Source organism: Salvelinus namaycush, chromosome 10 (genome assembly GCF_016432855.1).
Source record: "Salvelinus namaycush isolate Seneca chromosome 10, SaNama_1.0, whole genome shotgun sequence".
In the NCBI taxonomy this organism is placed as follows: domain Eukaryota; kingdom Metazoa; phylum Chordata; class Actinopteri; order Salmoniformes; family Salmonidae; genus Salvelinus; species Salvelinus namaycush.
The window spans coordinates 10,807,050-10,824,479 of NC_052316.1; the positions used below are offsets into that span (position 1 = coordinate 10,807,050).

The 17,430-nt window shown below is 42.4% G+C and overlaps 1 protein-coding gene across 2 annotated transcripts in view; it reads right to left on the bottom strand.

Moving 5' to 3' along the window:
* The window catches only part of LOC120054662 (dual specificity protein phosphatase CDC14AB-like), a 47,172-nt gene extending 30,247 nt beyond the window's left edge, over nt 1-16,925 (bottom strand). For both annotated transcript variants that reach the window (XM_039002190.1, XM_039002189.1), the window contains exons 1-5: nt 16,478-16,925; nt 15,937-16,027; nt 15,435-15,510; nt 11,476-11,568; nt 2,615-2,694 (exon numbers count right to left, since the gene is read on the bottom strand). In XM_039002190.1, the coding sequence (XP_038858118.1) occupies nt 2,615-2,694; nt 11,476-11,568; nt 15,435-15,510; nt 15,937-16,027; nt 16,478-16,574 (437 nt within the window). In that variant the 5' untranslated portion in view covers nt 16,575-16,925. The remainder of the gene's footprint in view (nt 1-2,614; nt 2,695-11,475; nt 11,569-15,434; nt 15,511-15,936; nt 16,028-16,477) is intronic.
* Nucleotides 16,926-17,430: the final 505 nt, after the last annotated feature.

The following is a 17,430-nucleotide window of genomic DNA, read 5'->3' on the forward strand; positions in this document are numbered from 1 at the left end:
GAGCGCCAATAGAGGCGTCGCCACAGAGAGGAGACAACAGGGCTAACTGCAAACACTGCAGCGCCTATGATTCTTCTATGACCAGGAAGACTCCAAAGTCGTACACATTGTATTCAGATCGCTATTTTCTTTTGGTGGATAGATACAATGCTTCGTGGTAAGTTAGTGAGTAAATAAAAAAAGGAGTGGAAGAGTAGTCGGAGAACATAGGAATGTAGTGACGATAGGCCTAAATTGTAACCAAGCACTGACAAGAGAGAGAAGTCAGCAAGGACAACTGGGTTCAGTGAGATATCCTAATCTCTCATCCATTTGCTAGCAACATAGGGAGAGTCCATGGGACTATATGATATTATTCAGCTTCAACTCACCAAACCCACCGGCAGGTTGAGACAAGCCCTAAAGGTGGATATCTGTCACAATCATAACTCAGGCCAACAATGGCCAAAAATCGACCATAGAGCCTGGCTGCTGACCCACGTCACAAAGCAATGAATCACAGACCATGTGTACAAGACAGGCACAGAACTCAATCACAGGTCAATGTAGGGGCAGAGAACAGATACAACAGCTCTTGACATGCCTTCACTTTACTTACCCTCTGTCCCGTTCCTGCTCCCACACATCACATCTATATATCCCCAACGACATCCCTAATTCCTCGCCACCATATGAAATTGAGTTGGAATGCTGATGGGACTGATCATGAGGGTGTGACTCCCTCCACAGTTCAATAGGAAGGAGCTGATGAAGTAAGGATATTCGCTACGGAGCACGTACACACTATAGCCTTGTTCCTGTTATCTGTGGCCTGTTCAATGCATAGACGATCTAACAATGGACAATTCCATCAACAAACTGTGACAACGTCTACACCACACGACTGACCCCAAATTACCAGCTGGGATTACAGAAGCCCCACCTGACCCAGGTGTGGGGTGGCAGGTAGCCTAGTGGTTAAAGCGTTGGACTAGTAACCGAAAGGTTGCAAAATCGAATCCCCGAGCTGACAAGGTAAAAATCTGTCGTTCTGCCCCTGAACAAGGCAGTTAACTCACTGTTCCTAGGCCGTCATTGAAAATAAGAATTTGTTCTTAACTGACTTGCCTAGTTAAATAAAGGTAAATAAATAATAATACCAAATTAAAGCAGCTCTAATCTAGCCTGACGACTCACACTAAATTCTTCCACTGCTCTGCGGGTTCACTACACACTCCAAATTACTTCAATTAAGGCAGTCTGACTAAGGTGAAGAGGGGCATTTTACAAAACAGTCATCAGCGATTGGATTGTCTCTAACCAATCAAAGTATCAAAGCCAATGATCAATTTTTAAAACCGCTGCGTCACCCACATGTGTTCTGGGTCTGGCCCAACCCATCCGTTTCTGGGCCAACCAGACGGTCAGAAGGTCGGGAACGTACTCTGATCCAGACTTATTGCGGAGAAGAAGCTAATGTCCATGGGCGTGGTGTAGCGTTTGGCCTGAGCAAGGAGTCTGGGTAGCCAGGCAAAATCTAATCCAGCTATCCATTCTAAACCGTACACTCCCTCCAAACTGCTTGTTTGTTTGTGTTATATGACAAGTGAAAGCAACCAGGCTAACAAAGATTAAACCATTTCACACACCTAACAATGGCGAGTGATGGGAAAAGATTTGTTTATTCAATTTTTGTCACGCCCACTCTAAAAATGTAGCCCAATCCTTTTAAAGAGTGAGTCCGCTGATCCACAACAGGCATAGATATCTTATGCCACGAGAAAGCAGATTAACTCCATGTTATGCTGGGGAGAGAGGGGATGTGTGTGTTCATGGAGTGGGTGGAATATGCAGAGTAAAACAAACGAGTTCTGTTTTGGAGTAAGGCAGGTATAATAACTGACTAAAAACAATTGGAGGCTAAACTTGTAGAATCTAGATTTTTTTTGTCAATGCCACAAGCCTGGGACTACCAAAATACCTTACTATATGAAGTATTATTACAATCCGAGAGCACACCAATTCGTCTGCATTTTCAGGTCTAATAACTGGTTTTGATAGACACGAGACACTCCGGAAGTTATTTTAGCCTCATGTCATGCGTCATACATATACACACAGGCCCAATCTATTGTAAGACATACACCCTGTTAATAAGAGGATTAAGGGAAAATGACGACGAGGATGACAGAAAGGAGACCAATTGTGCTGTGGAGCTGTGACCCATGTCTGTGCTGTCGGGTTGCATAGCAGAGTTATTACAGAGTATCAGATGTCCCAGGGACAGACAGGGCGTCACCGTTTCAGGTGACACAAACAAAAACGGGAACTGGGGAAGCCTCTGGTGTCGGTCTCCTCTGGAGGTGGAAACAAGACAAGGCAGGGAAACAGACCAATGAACCAGTCCTATGCACTAGGCAGAGCAAGCACAGTACGAAAGGTACGCGAGCTGCTTAAAGCCCCACAATATGGACTGCAGAGACACAATGTAAAACAAAAACACCTCTGTAAGCTCAACCATGATACAAAGGTAAGGGAATTAGCCAAGATGTGCTTCCAAGGCAAATATCCAATGATGGTTTCTGTGGCAAGAAACCATGCTGCTGTGTGATAGTGTGGACATGGCTGGTCTTACCTGAAGGGAAGATATGAAGAATTGGAGCCTGAGATCAGAGCCCTGTAGGCCTCCTCTGGAGTCTTCTTCAGGTAGATGACCTGAGGGAGGGAGAGAGACAGGGAAGCAGTTCATAAACCATGACTGAATTACTGAAGCCACACAGCTTTCATTCCATGATTTTGGTAATCCTCCAGCTTCCCGATTTATTCAGGTTTTGAAAAGATAGGTTCTTAGAGCACTAATATAACATGATCGGGAGACAAGGACACAGAATGTGTCACACAGATGAGATTCCACAGGCAACAGCAGAGGCCAGTAGGCCACGTCTCAGCACCACGGGCTCTCCAAATGGAGGACATAAAAAGCACACGCTAGTTACGTCCTCCATTCATGAACGTGTTGCTCTCCCAACCGTGTAAGCAACGCAGGTAGCTCATCTGAATCAACGCTAAAAACGAAACACTGCGGAACTCAACACCTCAGCATCCCACATCCATACAAGGAGTAGCAACGACAGAGTGGAGCAGCACGTCTGCCATTTCATTTCCACTGAATAAGTTAATTTATCAGCCAGAGTACAAGGTGTGTTCATAACATTTGGATGACTTGCAAAAAAATTACTCTGAACAAAGAAAATAAAGACAATGTGAAAATTCCTCTGGAAACAACCAGTGAAAACTGCCCCGGGACCGGTTGGTCGTAACTCTACGTCCGACGTAAAATGTGTTCTACGGCAGACATAAAAATGATACCTGTTGCACCACCTGGGCGTTAGCCCATCTACGTGCTACGCCTGGGCGTACATTCTACAGTGAGGGGAAAAAGTATTTGATCCCCTGCTGATTTTGTACGTTTGCCCACTGACAAAGAAATGATCAGTCTATAATTTTAATGGTAGGTTTATTTGAACAGTGAGAGACAGAATAACAAAAAAATCCAGAAAAACGCATGTCAAAAATGTTATAAATTGATTTGCATTTTAATGAGGGAAATAAGTATTTAACCCCCTCTCAATCAGAAAGATTTCTGGCTCCCAGGTGTCTTTTATACAGGTAACGAGCTAAGATTAGGAGCACACTCTTAAAGGGAGTGCTCCTAATCTCAGCTTGTTACCTGTATACAAGACACCTGTCCACAGAAGCAATCAATCAATCAGATTCCAAACTCTCCACCATGGCCAAGACCAAAGAGCTCTCCAAGGATGTCAGGGACAAGATTGTAGACCTACACAAGGCTGGAATGGGCTACAAGACCATCGCCAAGCAGCTTGGTGAGAAGGTGACAACAGTTGGTGCGATTATTCGCAAATGGATGAAACACAAAAGAACAGTCAATCTCCCTCGGCCTGGGGCTCCATGCAAGATCTCACCTCGTGGAGCTGCAATGATCATGAGAACGGTGAGGAATCAGCCCAGAACTACACGGGAGGATTTTGTCAATGATCTCAAGGGAGCTGGGACCATAGTCACCCAGAAAACAATTGGTAACGCACTACGCCGTGAAGGACTGAAATCCTGCAGCGCCCGCAAGGTCCCCCTGCTCAAGAAAGCACATATACATACCCGTCTGAAGTTTGCCAATGAACATCTGAATGATTCAGAGGACAACTGGGTGAAAGTGTTGTGGTCAGATGAGACCAAAATGGAGCTCTTTGGCATCAACTCAACTCGCCGTGTTTGGAGGAGGAGGAATGCTGCCTATGACCCCAAGAACACCATCCCCACCGTCAAACATGGAGGTGGAAACATTATGCTTTGGGGGTGTTTTTCTGCTAAGCGGACAGGACACCACATCAAAGGGACGATGGACCGGGGCCATGTACCGTCAAATCTTGGGTGAGAACCTCCTTCCCTCAGCCAGGGCATTGAAAATGGGTCGTGGATGGGTATTCCAGCATGACAATGACCCAAAACACACGGCCAAGGCAACAAAGGAGTGGCTCAAGAAGAAGCACATTAAGGTCCTGGACTGGCCTAGCCAGTCTCCAGACCTTAATCCCATAGAAAATCTGTGGAGGGAGCTGAAGGTTCGAGTTGCCAAACGTCAGCCTCGAAACCTTAATGACTTGGAGAAGATCTGCAAAGAGGAGTGGGACAAAATCCCTCCTGAGATGTGTGCAAACCTGGTGGCCAACTACAAGAAACATCTGACCTCTGATTGCCAACAAGGGTTTTGCCAACAAGTACTAAGTCATGTTTTGCAGAGGGGTCAAATACTTTTTCCCCCTCACTGTATGTCTAGTAGAGAAAAGGCATAGGGCGTTCAACTGGGACATTCTTTCCTGACACGCACAGAAAATAGCTATCTATATTTTCAAAAGGACGTGAGTTTCGTGTTCATATATCACAGCCACTGTGGGCTTTTCGAGTTGCCTATACGCGAGTCAATCGCAAAAATAACACACTTGATTTATACTCTACATTACAGCACGCTAAATGTGTCTGATCAGATATCAGCAAACTAATAGATCCAATAACCAAATACACAGACGGAGATTCAGTGAAAAAGAAACAGGTTGATTGATTATCAGACAAGGGTTTTTACTCAGAATATAGCCCAGGCTACTACATGAGTGAGGAGCAAAACGACCCACCTGTTATACTAGGCTAGCGTAGGCTACTTTACATGCTAGCAAAATGTTCTGACAACTGATAGACAAACTAGATTATCATCATGACCACGCACCTGAATTTGGCTAACATTTTCCCAGCCTAATTGGAACCAAATACTCAAAACGAAGATTCTGTGAAAACAGAAATCTGACATTGATGGATTTATCAAGAGGAGTCCCCCCACGGTTGTCTCAAAGCAGCGCGATAACGCTGTCCCAATCATAACGGTGCTGAAATTACAGTTGACAACACACGGCTGTCGCTTTAAAGTATCTAAAACGGTTGGATGACTTTGGGAGTTTCAGTAAGCAACAACACGATAAATGCCTTCAATGGCAGTCTACTTATTTTCGTAATTCAGTGATAGTAATTACTGATTGATCCATACAGTTGTGGTTAAGAAAGGTCATGCATAGTGGTGGGCTTTGCGAAGTGATGGGACATGCCTCGCAAAGTTTAGAACTGCCACAAGGATGGTAACAGCCTAGTAAGGACCGCTGCCTAGCAACCATCAATATGAAGCATTAAATCGCATGAACGCACATTGCTTAAGCCAGACTTAGCTACGACTAGTCTTATTTTTGGTTGGTGCACCAGGTGTCAATTCTGATCCCAAAGTCGGACGTAGCTACGCCACCGACCTAGCGTTTAAGACCAACTTTCTTACACCCAACTGCTGTAACAGGACCATGGCGTAAACAATTAACACATATGGCCTAGAGTGCCAATTTTCAAAGGTTGACTGGATGATTTGTCTCGACTAGGGGCATGTATGGGAGAGTGGGCTTGTGAATGCAGCTTGTGTGTCAGTGGGTCTGGTGACACGGAGGCCAAACAGTGCATGAAGCCGGCGTCTTCTCAGCAAGTAGAACAGAGCTTTGTTATTCCTGCTCCCGCTTCATGAAATATTCACCAGTCAGACAATTGGATCCATCAAAAACACACCAGATTAAACTATTCTGCTGGTGTGGGAGTGTGTTGTCCCACGTGATCCATCATACAGAATGTGGGCCAGCTGTTTGTCCCACATATAATCCTCTCGGGTTGAAAGCGGGTCATTTGTATTGAAGAGCAGCACCAAACTTCTGTAATGAGAGCAGGGCCAGGAGGGCTCAACAGAGCCCACACAATCACGTGATCGGATCAATGGAGACCCACTTGGAAAGAAAACACAGGGAGTAGCAGACCGCCCTGCCGTGTTCCCAGCACATTCTCTCCTTATTAAAGTCAACACAATCCACATGATGTAGCTACAGATGTTATAACGCAGACAAACATCACATCCCGTATCCCATCTAAATTGGTTAAACGCAGTTCACCAGGCACGATATTGATTTCTGAATGCTATGTTCTCAGTGTGCATTTGAGAGCTAATGACTCGTGCAGCTGGGATAAACTATATGGCCTGGTTTTGAAAGAGAACGTGATATTTCAGTGTCAATGACTGAAAAGTTCATCTTGGGCATCGGTCAAGGTTCAGGCAAAATTTAGCTCAGCGCTTCGTTTTGTGCATCTACCCTGGAGAGATTGTCTAGGAAGGAATAAGTGATAGCAGCTTTAATGAGGGTCACCGAGTGACAGATTAGACATACCATCAGTGCAATACTCTTCCCACAACGTTATCAGTCTCCTATTGGCCAATACAGGAAATGTATTCTGCTGCCGCTCTGCACACACAAGCTTGTTAGCTATCTCTGGTCCAACGTTAAGCCAACGCTCTGAAGGATGCGAGTCACTGATTGGTGCTCTATAAGCACTAATTGATTAATGTTGAGCTATATATAAAAACAGGTTTAAAAAGGAACGATATAAAATTTTACTTTATGGTTTGAACTGGTTCAGAACTTTTTGCTTGTTGGAAATGTGGAATGGAAGGGGAAAAAATGTATTGTTCCATTCAGAACGAAACTATTGAAAAATAATTTTCGTTCCAACCCCTGCTTTGTTAACAAACAGTAAAACAGCTTATATAGTTTGGCTTCTGATGGAGTACAACAGTTAAACTAAGCTCATGAGTCATTTATAAGTTATATTCTTCAAGAATCAATGGGTACATATCATTCATTTATAAATCCCTTAAATAGCTGTATCCCCTTTAAAAGGAAAGTTTACCCAAAATCCAGAAACTCCCAAGTGATTTCATACATCGAAACGAGTTCAGTGGAGTTTAATTCTTGAAGTTCGAGGTGTTCTTGTGTTATTACCATTGCACCATATCATGTAAACATAAAGGCCTAGGTGCTCTACAGGTTAGCATACAGTGCACTCTGAAAGTAGTTAGACCCCTTGACTTTTTCCACATTTTGTTACACTACAGCCTTATTCTAAAATGGATTAAATAAAAAATGTTCCTCAGCAATCTACACAGAACACCCCATAATGACTAAGCAAAAAGAGGTTTCATTTTCTGCACATTTATTCTAAATAAAAAAACAGAACTACCTTATTTACAGAAGTATTCAGACCCTTTGGTATGAGACTCGAAATTGAGCTCAGGTGCATCCTGTTTCCATTGATCATCCTTGAGAAGTTTCTACAACTTGATTGGAGTCCACCTGTGGTAAATTCAATTGATTGGACATTATTTGGAAAAGCACACACCTGTCTATATAAGGTCCCACAGTTGGCAGTACATGTCAGAGAAAAAACCAAGCAATGAGGTCAAAAGGTATTGTCCGTAGAGCTCTGAGACAGGATTGTGTCGAGGCACAGATCTGGGGAAGGGTACCAACATTGTTTTATAGCATTGAAGAACACACTGGACTCCATCATTCTTAAATGGAATAAGTTTGGAACTACCAAGATTCTTCTTAGAGCTGGCCGCCCAGCCAAACTGAGCACTCGGGGGAGAAGGGCCTTGGTCAGGGAGGTGACCAAGAACCTGATGGTCATGCTGACAGAGCTCTAGAGTGCCAGACGGAAGCCAGTCCTCAGTAAAAAAAGGCACATGACAGCCCACTTGGAGTTCGGCAAAAGCCACCTAAAGGACTCTCAGACCATGAGAAACAAGATTCTCTGGTTTGATGAAACCAAGATTGAACTCTTTGGCCTGAATGCCAAGCGTCACGTCTGGAGGAAACCTGGCACCATCCCTACGGTGAAGCATGGTGGTAGCAGCATCATGCTGTGGGGATGTTTTTCAGCAGCAGGGACTAGTCAGGATTGAGGGAAAGATGAACAAAGCAAAGTACAAAGAAATCCTTGATGAAAACCTGTTCCAGAGCGCTCAGGACCTCAGACTGGGGCGAAGGTTCACCTTCCAACAGGACAATGACCGTAAGAAAAAAAGCAAAAAATGCAGGAGTGGCTTCGGGACAAGTTTCTGAATGTCCTTGAGTGGCCCAGCCAGAGCCCAGACTTGAACTCGATCTAACATCTCTGGAGAGACCTGAAAATAGCTGTGCAGCGACGCTCCCCATCCAACCAGACAAAGCTCGAGAGGATCTGCAGAGAAGAATGGGAGAAACTCCCCAAATACAGGTGTGCCAAGCTTGTAGCATCAGACTCAAGAAAACTCGAGGCTGTCATCGCTGCCGAAGTTGTTTCAACAAAGTACTGAGTAAAGGGTTTGAATACTTACATAAATAAGGTATGTTTCTTATACATTTGCAAAAAAAATCTAAATACCTGTTTTGCCTGGTCATTATTGGGTATTGTGTGTAGATTGATTAGCATATATTTTTTTTACATCTATTTTAGAATAAGTAACGTAAAAAAATGGGGGAAAAAGTGGAAAAAGTCCAGGGGTCTGATTACTTTCCGAATGCACTGTATATACCCTACTCATTTATGACGGGGGGGAGAGAGACAACAGACATTGTGCCACCTTACATTGCGATAAATAGACATAGGCTATTTAATGTTTTGGGCTAATATGAAAACAGAAACCGACTAAGGGTTCCACTCAAATGTTTGTGATAACCATTCAATAAAGTAAAGTTAAGCTACTTACTCATTAGATACGAGGGGGGGGGGGGGGGGGAAATCCAGGACATCAGAGTTTGTGGGCATCAAAATCCCTGTGATCGCAAAAGCAATCATTACGTTCCTCCATTTCTGTAAGAATTGTAGTAACGTATTCAAATTCTCTGCAGCACAAACATTCCTCATTCGAGGTATTGGAGCATAATTGCCACAACTGCACCACCAGTCTGTGTTGATCCTGGGCATGGGTTGGGTCAGTGGTGCAGCTACTGCTGCGGCAGCTAGGGCATCGACGGCCAACTGAAGCCCAATTTGCCTCAATTCTTCATTCAAATACTCAGGCTCAAATAAATACGGTTCGACGACACCGTCGGCGACTTTCCAGTAGAGTTCTTCACAACTTGCGAGTATTTTGTCGTCAGACAGATTTGTAGGTTGTTGTTTACCTTGTATAACTAATGTGTAATGCGGTCTACACTTATCAGGGACAAAAAACATCTGGGAATAAGGTCATAATGTGAAGTTTCTACATAGCAGGGATTGCCCCAAGAGCACACATGCACAGTTGTTATCCATTTCAGCTACTGTGGCAGTCGCCAACATAAAACAATTATATGAATTAGGGCAAATGTTTCAGTTGGAAAAGTACACATTTCCTGACTCAAAACCGCTAGTACATTTGACAAAAATAGCTAATAAAACAGTACACAATTTCTGAAGCATCAATTCACTGGCAATGGAGCAGAGCGAGGCCTGCATCCAGCAACGTCATGAGTCACGTGACCCTTTTTTGCAGCTGTTTCAGTACAGCACTACATGGAGAGAGAGGGGGGGAGAGGGCAAACTCCACTTAACTAGTTTCAATGTACGGAATCCCTTGGGAGTTTGTGGATTTTGGGTAAACTTATCTTTTAAGGTGAGTGGATCAAATCCTATTTGTTGTTAGAAAGTGCAGTACATCAAATTCTTTCGAGCATGGATAAATACTGAAGAGCATCTGACCATGTGTCAATATGGCTAGTGTGCATCAATATGGCTAGTGTCTAGACATGCTGAGAGGACAAAGCTAGCATGGAACCTTAAGTACAGCTGTGCATAGGACAGTATGTTATACAGGGTTCACTTCAGGGGTGTCTGTTGTTTGGGGAGGACCAGGGGTGTATTATGGCATGCAACCATCCTCCTGCCACTGTTATCCAGGATAGGAACCCAAATCCAGATTATAATCCAGCATGCCCCCTGCTGCAACGCTGCTTATTAATATCTCCTCCCAGAGCTATGAGGCCTGCCTGGGCTGCTAGCAAGACAAATAGTGCTATAGAGAAAAAACCCTATTCAATCTAACCCAGGCCAGCAATACAATATTACTTGGGGATTTAGATAGGCTAGCTAGTTAAGAAACTGTAAACATGGTTGAGATACACAACAACTGTGGTTTATCAATCATGCGTTTAGCCATTAAGTGCCGAAACCAGAATGAAGCCTGATATAGCCTATATCGTGCTTACCTTAGAGGAGGGTCAAGTCCAGGTTTATTAAAGCTTCTAGATGCTGGGCATCACAATGGAAATATTCTGAGTAGGGCCTTAAATTACATACAAGGTTGTCATGACCGATGCTGACCCCTCCGTCTGTTCCCTTGGGGTAAGGACTGGGCACAGTCCACTGAGTGAAACACTACTGACCCACATTGCCGGAGATAATCATGTCATCTACGGCATCTGTCATAAGGCATGTCATCATCACAGCACAGCAACAGAAGCACCAGATAAATCCTTTCGTTTACTGCCACGTGACAGAGCAGCCAGCTGGCAGGGGATGCAGTCACACATTACAGTCAAGGCTGATATCTGATTGGAAGCGAAAGGACAGCCTTCAACCATGGATGGCAGCAAGGGGCCAAATGAATAGGGCCTAGTGCAACAGGAGCTGCTGGGCATTCAAAAGGGCTGGAAGATAGGGCCATTGTGGCAGGACATTGAGGACAATAGGGCTGACTATATATATCAGCAGCTCCCATCCGTTTCTGTTCTGACTCCAAGGGAGTCAGAGACCTGGCTGGCATGGTTAAAACTGCAGGGGTTGTGTCACCTTGAAGGAAGTCAGCACTGGCTGAAAGAAGCACTCAAAAAAGGCCTTGATTGACAACAAAAGCGCCAAAACAAAATAAAAACAATACGCTAGGGGAAATGTGCATCGGCACATCTGGGTATATTGATACTAATGCAAAATGATTTGAGCTGCATTACTTCGGGAGGTGCAGCATGACATAATGTCCCAAAATACACTATTCCCCTTGCATAACTTCCTTTCCCTGCAGAGAGCGAGAGAGAGGATACTCACAGCATAGGCACCGATTAAAACAGCAGCGTTGGCCCTTTTCCGCTGGTCAAAGCTGGTGTAGTGTACGATTCGCTTTCTGGTCAGTGTGAAGGACTGCAGACAAAAAGGAGAAAACACGTAAGGAAAAACAACAACAATTAAAACATCACATTAAAGCTATTTAGATTAGAACAATTGAACTAGATATTCAAACACTGGATGAGTCAAACTCTACTAAACCATGTCTAAACAACAATGGTTAGGTGACCATAGGTTGTACAGTACTATGCATGATCATGTATTTATATGTGGCATAAACATACGCTAGGCCTATATAACAGTTAGTGGCAGTAAATAGAAATCAACAACGATGAACTCGTCAGCTTCCTATTTTCTACTCAAGAGAAAGATGCAAGAACATGGCAGTTTTGGAGCTAATTAATAGACCTGAAAGCACATCTAGTTCTGGCTTGTATATGATATTACATTACATGAAAGGTTTTTTCTGCCATTGAAATCCTTGGGCGGGCCGCCTAAGTGTTTTCGGGCCGCCCAGGACAAACTGTGTAAAAAATATAGATAAACATTAAAAAAATGATATATATATATATTTTTTTATAAATAAAAAATATTATTTTTCGGGATGGAAAAAATCTTTCAGTGTAAACTTAAAATGACTGAAATCAGATGTAAAAAAAAAAATTATAATATAATCTTTGAGAACTAACAATCACTAGCTAGACAGTCAGGGAAAATTGAAAAAAAAATTGAAAACCAATGAATTGCAGAATTGATTTTATGTTTCAGCAAAAGAACAGCATTAGCCATGGCAAAATGCATAGAATTGCAGGAAATTTGCTTTAAAACTGCACAAATCTCTCAGCGCCATGAAGAAATTTGTAGAATTGCAGGAAAGTGGCTTAAAAAGTCACTAAATCCCCCAAGATAGGGGCCGACACGCCCATTGCCACACGCCCATTGCAGCGCCCACCACCTAAGCCCCTTTTTGATCCAGAAAAACCCTGATATGTACTGATGCAGACAGGACGTCGCCACCGCTGGCAGGACAGGTGGGCTGCAGGTGTGTGAGACAGCGTGTGTGCCGCTGTCAGTGTTTTCATTCAGAATCACTGCCCGAAGGGGCCAAAGCACTTGGAAGCAGCAAAGGCAAGCTTGAAGATAGACACATCCATAGACACAAATCCAGTCGCTGCTATATAAGCCTAAACAGAAATGTGAGGAGCACCATGCTCAAGTCTCTATACTAATTGAAGTGTGGTATGGAAATGAAACTGCAGAGGCTTGTAAGGATGACCTCAGTCTTTTCCTCCAAGAGGAAAACATAGGCAGCAACTTCCATTGGACGGGTGTGGGAGGAATATTTTACCATAGAAAAAGACATCGGGCCTGGTCATGAATCAATACCATCATCTAGGCCTGGAGGGAAGTGACCTACTTGTTGCATTCATGGCACCAATATGCTAGTCTTAATAGAGAAAGTAAATTGCTATATCACAGAGAAATGTAACCACGAAAACATAGCCTATATTGGATTGTGGGGAAAACAGACTTAATCTGCTGTAATGTTTTCACTTTATATGTAAAATACTTCAGACTATCTAACAAGGTTTGCTAGAAGATGTAGGCCTAGACCTAAAATAGTAGGCCTAAACCTCCAAGATATTGAAGCAATACACGTGGATGGATTTGATTTATGGTTTTGTAATGTTTATGAAATTATTTGGGAAATGGATTGAATCTACTCAACTTCAAATGTAGTGAGCAGTGAACACAAGATGTTTACACTTCCTAGATCCTCTCTAGGTAAAGGTCAGGGTAAAAAAAATGTTGAAATGCATCACTAAACAGGTTAAGTTAGACAAAACTGAGGCCAGGCCAGACACATGCATGAGTGGTGAGAGGATGTGGAAACAGGGTAGGTGAGTGGGGGCAAAAACACAAATCAAATGGACTCAAGTCCAACAGGTGTGGTATGGTCAAAGCGTAATTGTCAAAGGGATAACCTGACTCATTTCACAGACATTTCAGCCTCCAAACTGTATAATTTCAGCATTTCTCAAATCAGGGTTGTCCACTTTTCCTTGTCTTTTTCTCTCCAGACGATACTCAGCTTGTCATGCAGCAGATCCAAACCAGTGAGGTTCAAAGGAATGCCGTCCCTAAGGCAACAAGCTGTTCATAACACAAACACTGGAGGGCTAAGCGCGGTGGCATTGGCAGAAATGGGGGGGGGGGGGGGGGGGGGGGTGACAGTGGTAAAAACATCATGCTTGCTTGAGACTTTACCTTCAACATTGACCAACATCTACATATGACAGACCTACAGACTGTCTGCATCGACAGAAAATTGACAGGACAAAAAGACAGACGCAGAACCTCTATTAATGACACTATCTGAGAGTTACATGCGCAAGGTGGTAGAAAGACATGAGTTAGACAAGTGGTTCTCAACTGGTTTTGCCTCAGGACCCAAATTGTACCAAGTTGTTTCAGTCGCAAAAATTAATCACCAAAATACAATCTGAAAAACTATTTTTAATGCTATATTGATAGTAAATGTAGCAATTATATGTCAACGGAACAACATTCCCATCTCTTTAATGTTCAATAATTAAACAATACTAATATTCTTGATGAAGAATGTTAATAAACTCTGGTTTGAGACCACAAAATCAACCAAAATAGCACTGCTAACAGCACTATATTAAAAATACTGTGAATGAAGAAAGAAAAAAGTCTGAGGTAAATTTTTTTAATTCATAATTTCTACACATTTTCTACCTGGTTTATGTAATTTAAGGTCAGACTGGAGTATTTTTAGTTTTTTTTAATAAAAATAAATACGTGTTTTTTTACTCAGACACCCTGGACCCATTCAGTTGAGAATAACCAAGTTAGACAAAAGCGATGGGACCTCCCCTTGACTAGGGTCTTGTGAAGGTTTTGGCCTGGTGGGCCTTTTAAAAGGGCAATTGAAAGCTAAAATTGAGCAGACCTAGCTAGAGCTTCACATCTCCTAGACCCCACTTAGATTTGAAGATAATTGAGATGGCTGAGCAAGCAACATATCTGGATAATTTATGTACCCTGAATGTCAACAAGAACTCATAAATACTCAGGTGAGCCTAACAAACTAACTTCATGTAAAATCTTGGCATAAAATTGAGTTATAAATCATAAACCGCAACAATGTAATGACTCCTAGATAAAAGCCAGGCCCTGATTGAACTCAAATTCTAATGCACATCAACAAATAATAACAAAGGTAGATCTATAAACAAAATGCCTCTCCTGTTACCAAAAGTGGTAATAACACTCCTGATTTCACTTGCACCAAACATGACAAACAGTATTATCTAATCATTCTTTTGGGAGGCTCCAGAATAGACAGGAATATAGCTGTAGCTTATACTGCAAGTTGGACTAGATTGTGGTGTTGTGTCAGCCCAATAAAACTGCTGAGCAACGGGGAGCAATGAAGGCCAGCTTATCCTGGCATCTCCAATGACTCTCTCTGCCCGAGGGAAAGTGACAACGCAGCTTTGGGACAGGTGTAGGGTGGCTAAAAACAAAACACCAATAACCTCGCCAAAGCCCTAATTTACACGGTCTGAGGACTTTGTTTTGTCCAATCATTCCATTCCTACCCTTCAAGTTTCCCAATGCGAGGCACTGCCAAACAGAAAAATTTTGGTAGGGCCTATGAATTTATTATTGTCCTTGCAAGTAACTAAACTCTAGGCGGGGGGAAAATGTGTGGGTTTTGTAATTATATAATAACTAACCCCATAAAGCACACTACTGTATGCGTTGCCATGCTTTCAAATGTCACAAACCTTGCAGTTGTTGTCAATTAGGGTGTGGGAGGTAGAATTCCACAAGTGGTTTTGTTGTCACAGATGCATACTGTACATTCTTACTGAGGGAGGTAAGGCTTGAGATAGAGGCACAGGACTTACCTTCAGCTTTTTGTTGAGTTTACAACAGTATCTATACAGAATGGCTAGGTGGAGGGGTCCAAAATCTGCATAGAAGCTGAAATATAATGAACATTTAAAAATGTCAGACTACTTAAACATATTTAAATTCTTGATATTCTAAATAGAAATGTCTAATACAGAGATGACTAAGCTATCCTATTCAGTAATTAACCCCATCTGCTATATGTATTATCAATTAAATATGTGTGTATTGTAACCACAGACAGTTTGTTTTACTTTTCTGTTCAGCGGGGAGGGTTAAACTTAAGCAAACCATTGGTCAACCCCAAGCCGAGTGGAACACAACGGTTTTATTAATCTGAATTGGAAAACGTATAATGAAAAGCTGTTACATAATTGCAATGAAAGCTCCTCAACAGCCCAAGCGACTTGTTGCCGCTGTCCAATAAAGTGTAGCTAATCAAATGCACTGAAGCGAATGGAAGTGAGAAGAGATTCTGGGAGGGAGAACAAATCTTACTTTTCATAGATAAATTCGTCATCCGTGCAGAAGTAGTGCGTGTTTGCAGTGCTTTTTGGTTTGCTTCTTAGGGTAGCAAAATATAATCGATCTGAAAAAACATGGATACTCTTAACAACAAACATTGCGGGACCATAAAAACCTCCATCCACAACACACTTTACAAAGGAAGAAGGCGTTTATAGCAACATTGTTTACTCATGCGACTGTCTCTCTTGCTTCCCGCAAGCTTTCATTACACTTGCCGTACAAAGCTTGCTACGTTCAATCAAATGTAAATTTAAACTCAAAATGGCAGATTAATTCGCTAGTTAAATTTACTTTGAAAATATGAGTAATCAAGTTAGCAGTTCTCGAACGCATGTGTAAATCACAGACAGAGAGGAGCTTGACCAGTACATTGGCTCGCGAGGTGCAAAGGCTCGCTCGCGCTAACTAGTTAGTAGCAAGGTTGGCGAAATACTAACGTTATTGAGTTGGCTAGCTTGATAACTGTTAGTTAACGTTAGCAAGTTTACACAACTACCTAATTTCCACTTACCTTTTATAAATTCAGAAGCTCCTATCAATTCTATGTCGTCTGCCATTTTAAACAAAGTTGAAAGAATAGCAGAATGTTTAAGACTGTCGAGAGGCATCGACACAGACAAGTTGCAAATACCGACTAAACTGGGGAAAAAGTTAACGTTAGCTAGATAACGGTATCAGACTATCTATATATTTTTTTTTTAAGTACAGTAATTAAGTTAGCTGGATAGACAGAAGCTATCCTAGTTGCTAGCCACGCACTTTGCTCTACTCTATCTAGGCTGAAAGAATAAATTAGACGTCATTTGGACATTCCAATTCGAAATCCATGCCCAAGGATAAAGTGAAGCCCTGCAGCAAAAAAATATTTGCATGCCTCTTGGTTTCATTCCGCGTTGCGTTAACTGAGGAAAATATCAATGCATTACAAACAACAGACTTATTTCCGACACCGCACAAATCTTTTCCCTGCTATGATTGCGGATAGGGACGTCACATGGTAACCATCCAATCACCACACAAAGGCACGTTTCCAGGTCATGTCTAGCTCAACCAATCAGCGATCAGAATCACTGTGCCTATACTCAACAATGGAGTTAAGGGCACAGTAAATAGTATAATAAAACCTCTATAACAGTATGTGTAAGTAACACTGTATAAACAGGCCTATATGAGTAAGACACTTTGTATGCCTGTTTAGCATGGCCCAGTGAATTATTAACAAAGATATAGCTGATAGGAAATGCAAAATAACCCCCCCCTCCCCCCCCTTAAAAGAGTTAGATGCACTATTGTAAAGTGGTTGTTCCACTGGATATCATAAGGTGAATGCACCAATTTGTAAGTCGCTCTGGATAAGAGCGTCTGCTAAATGACTTAAATGTAAATGTAAATGCAAAATAACATCATGAGAATGAGATGCTATTAAATCTCCCGTGAGCAGATTCTGCATGCAACTAACCAAAT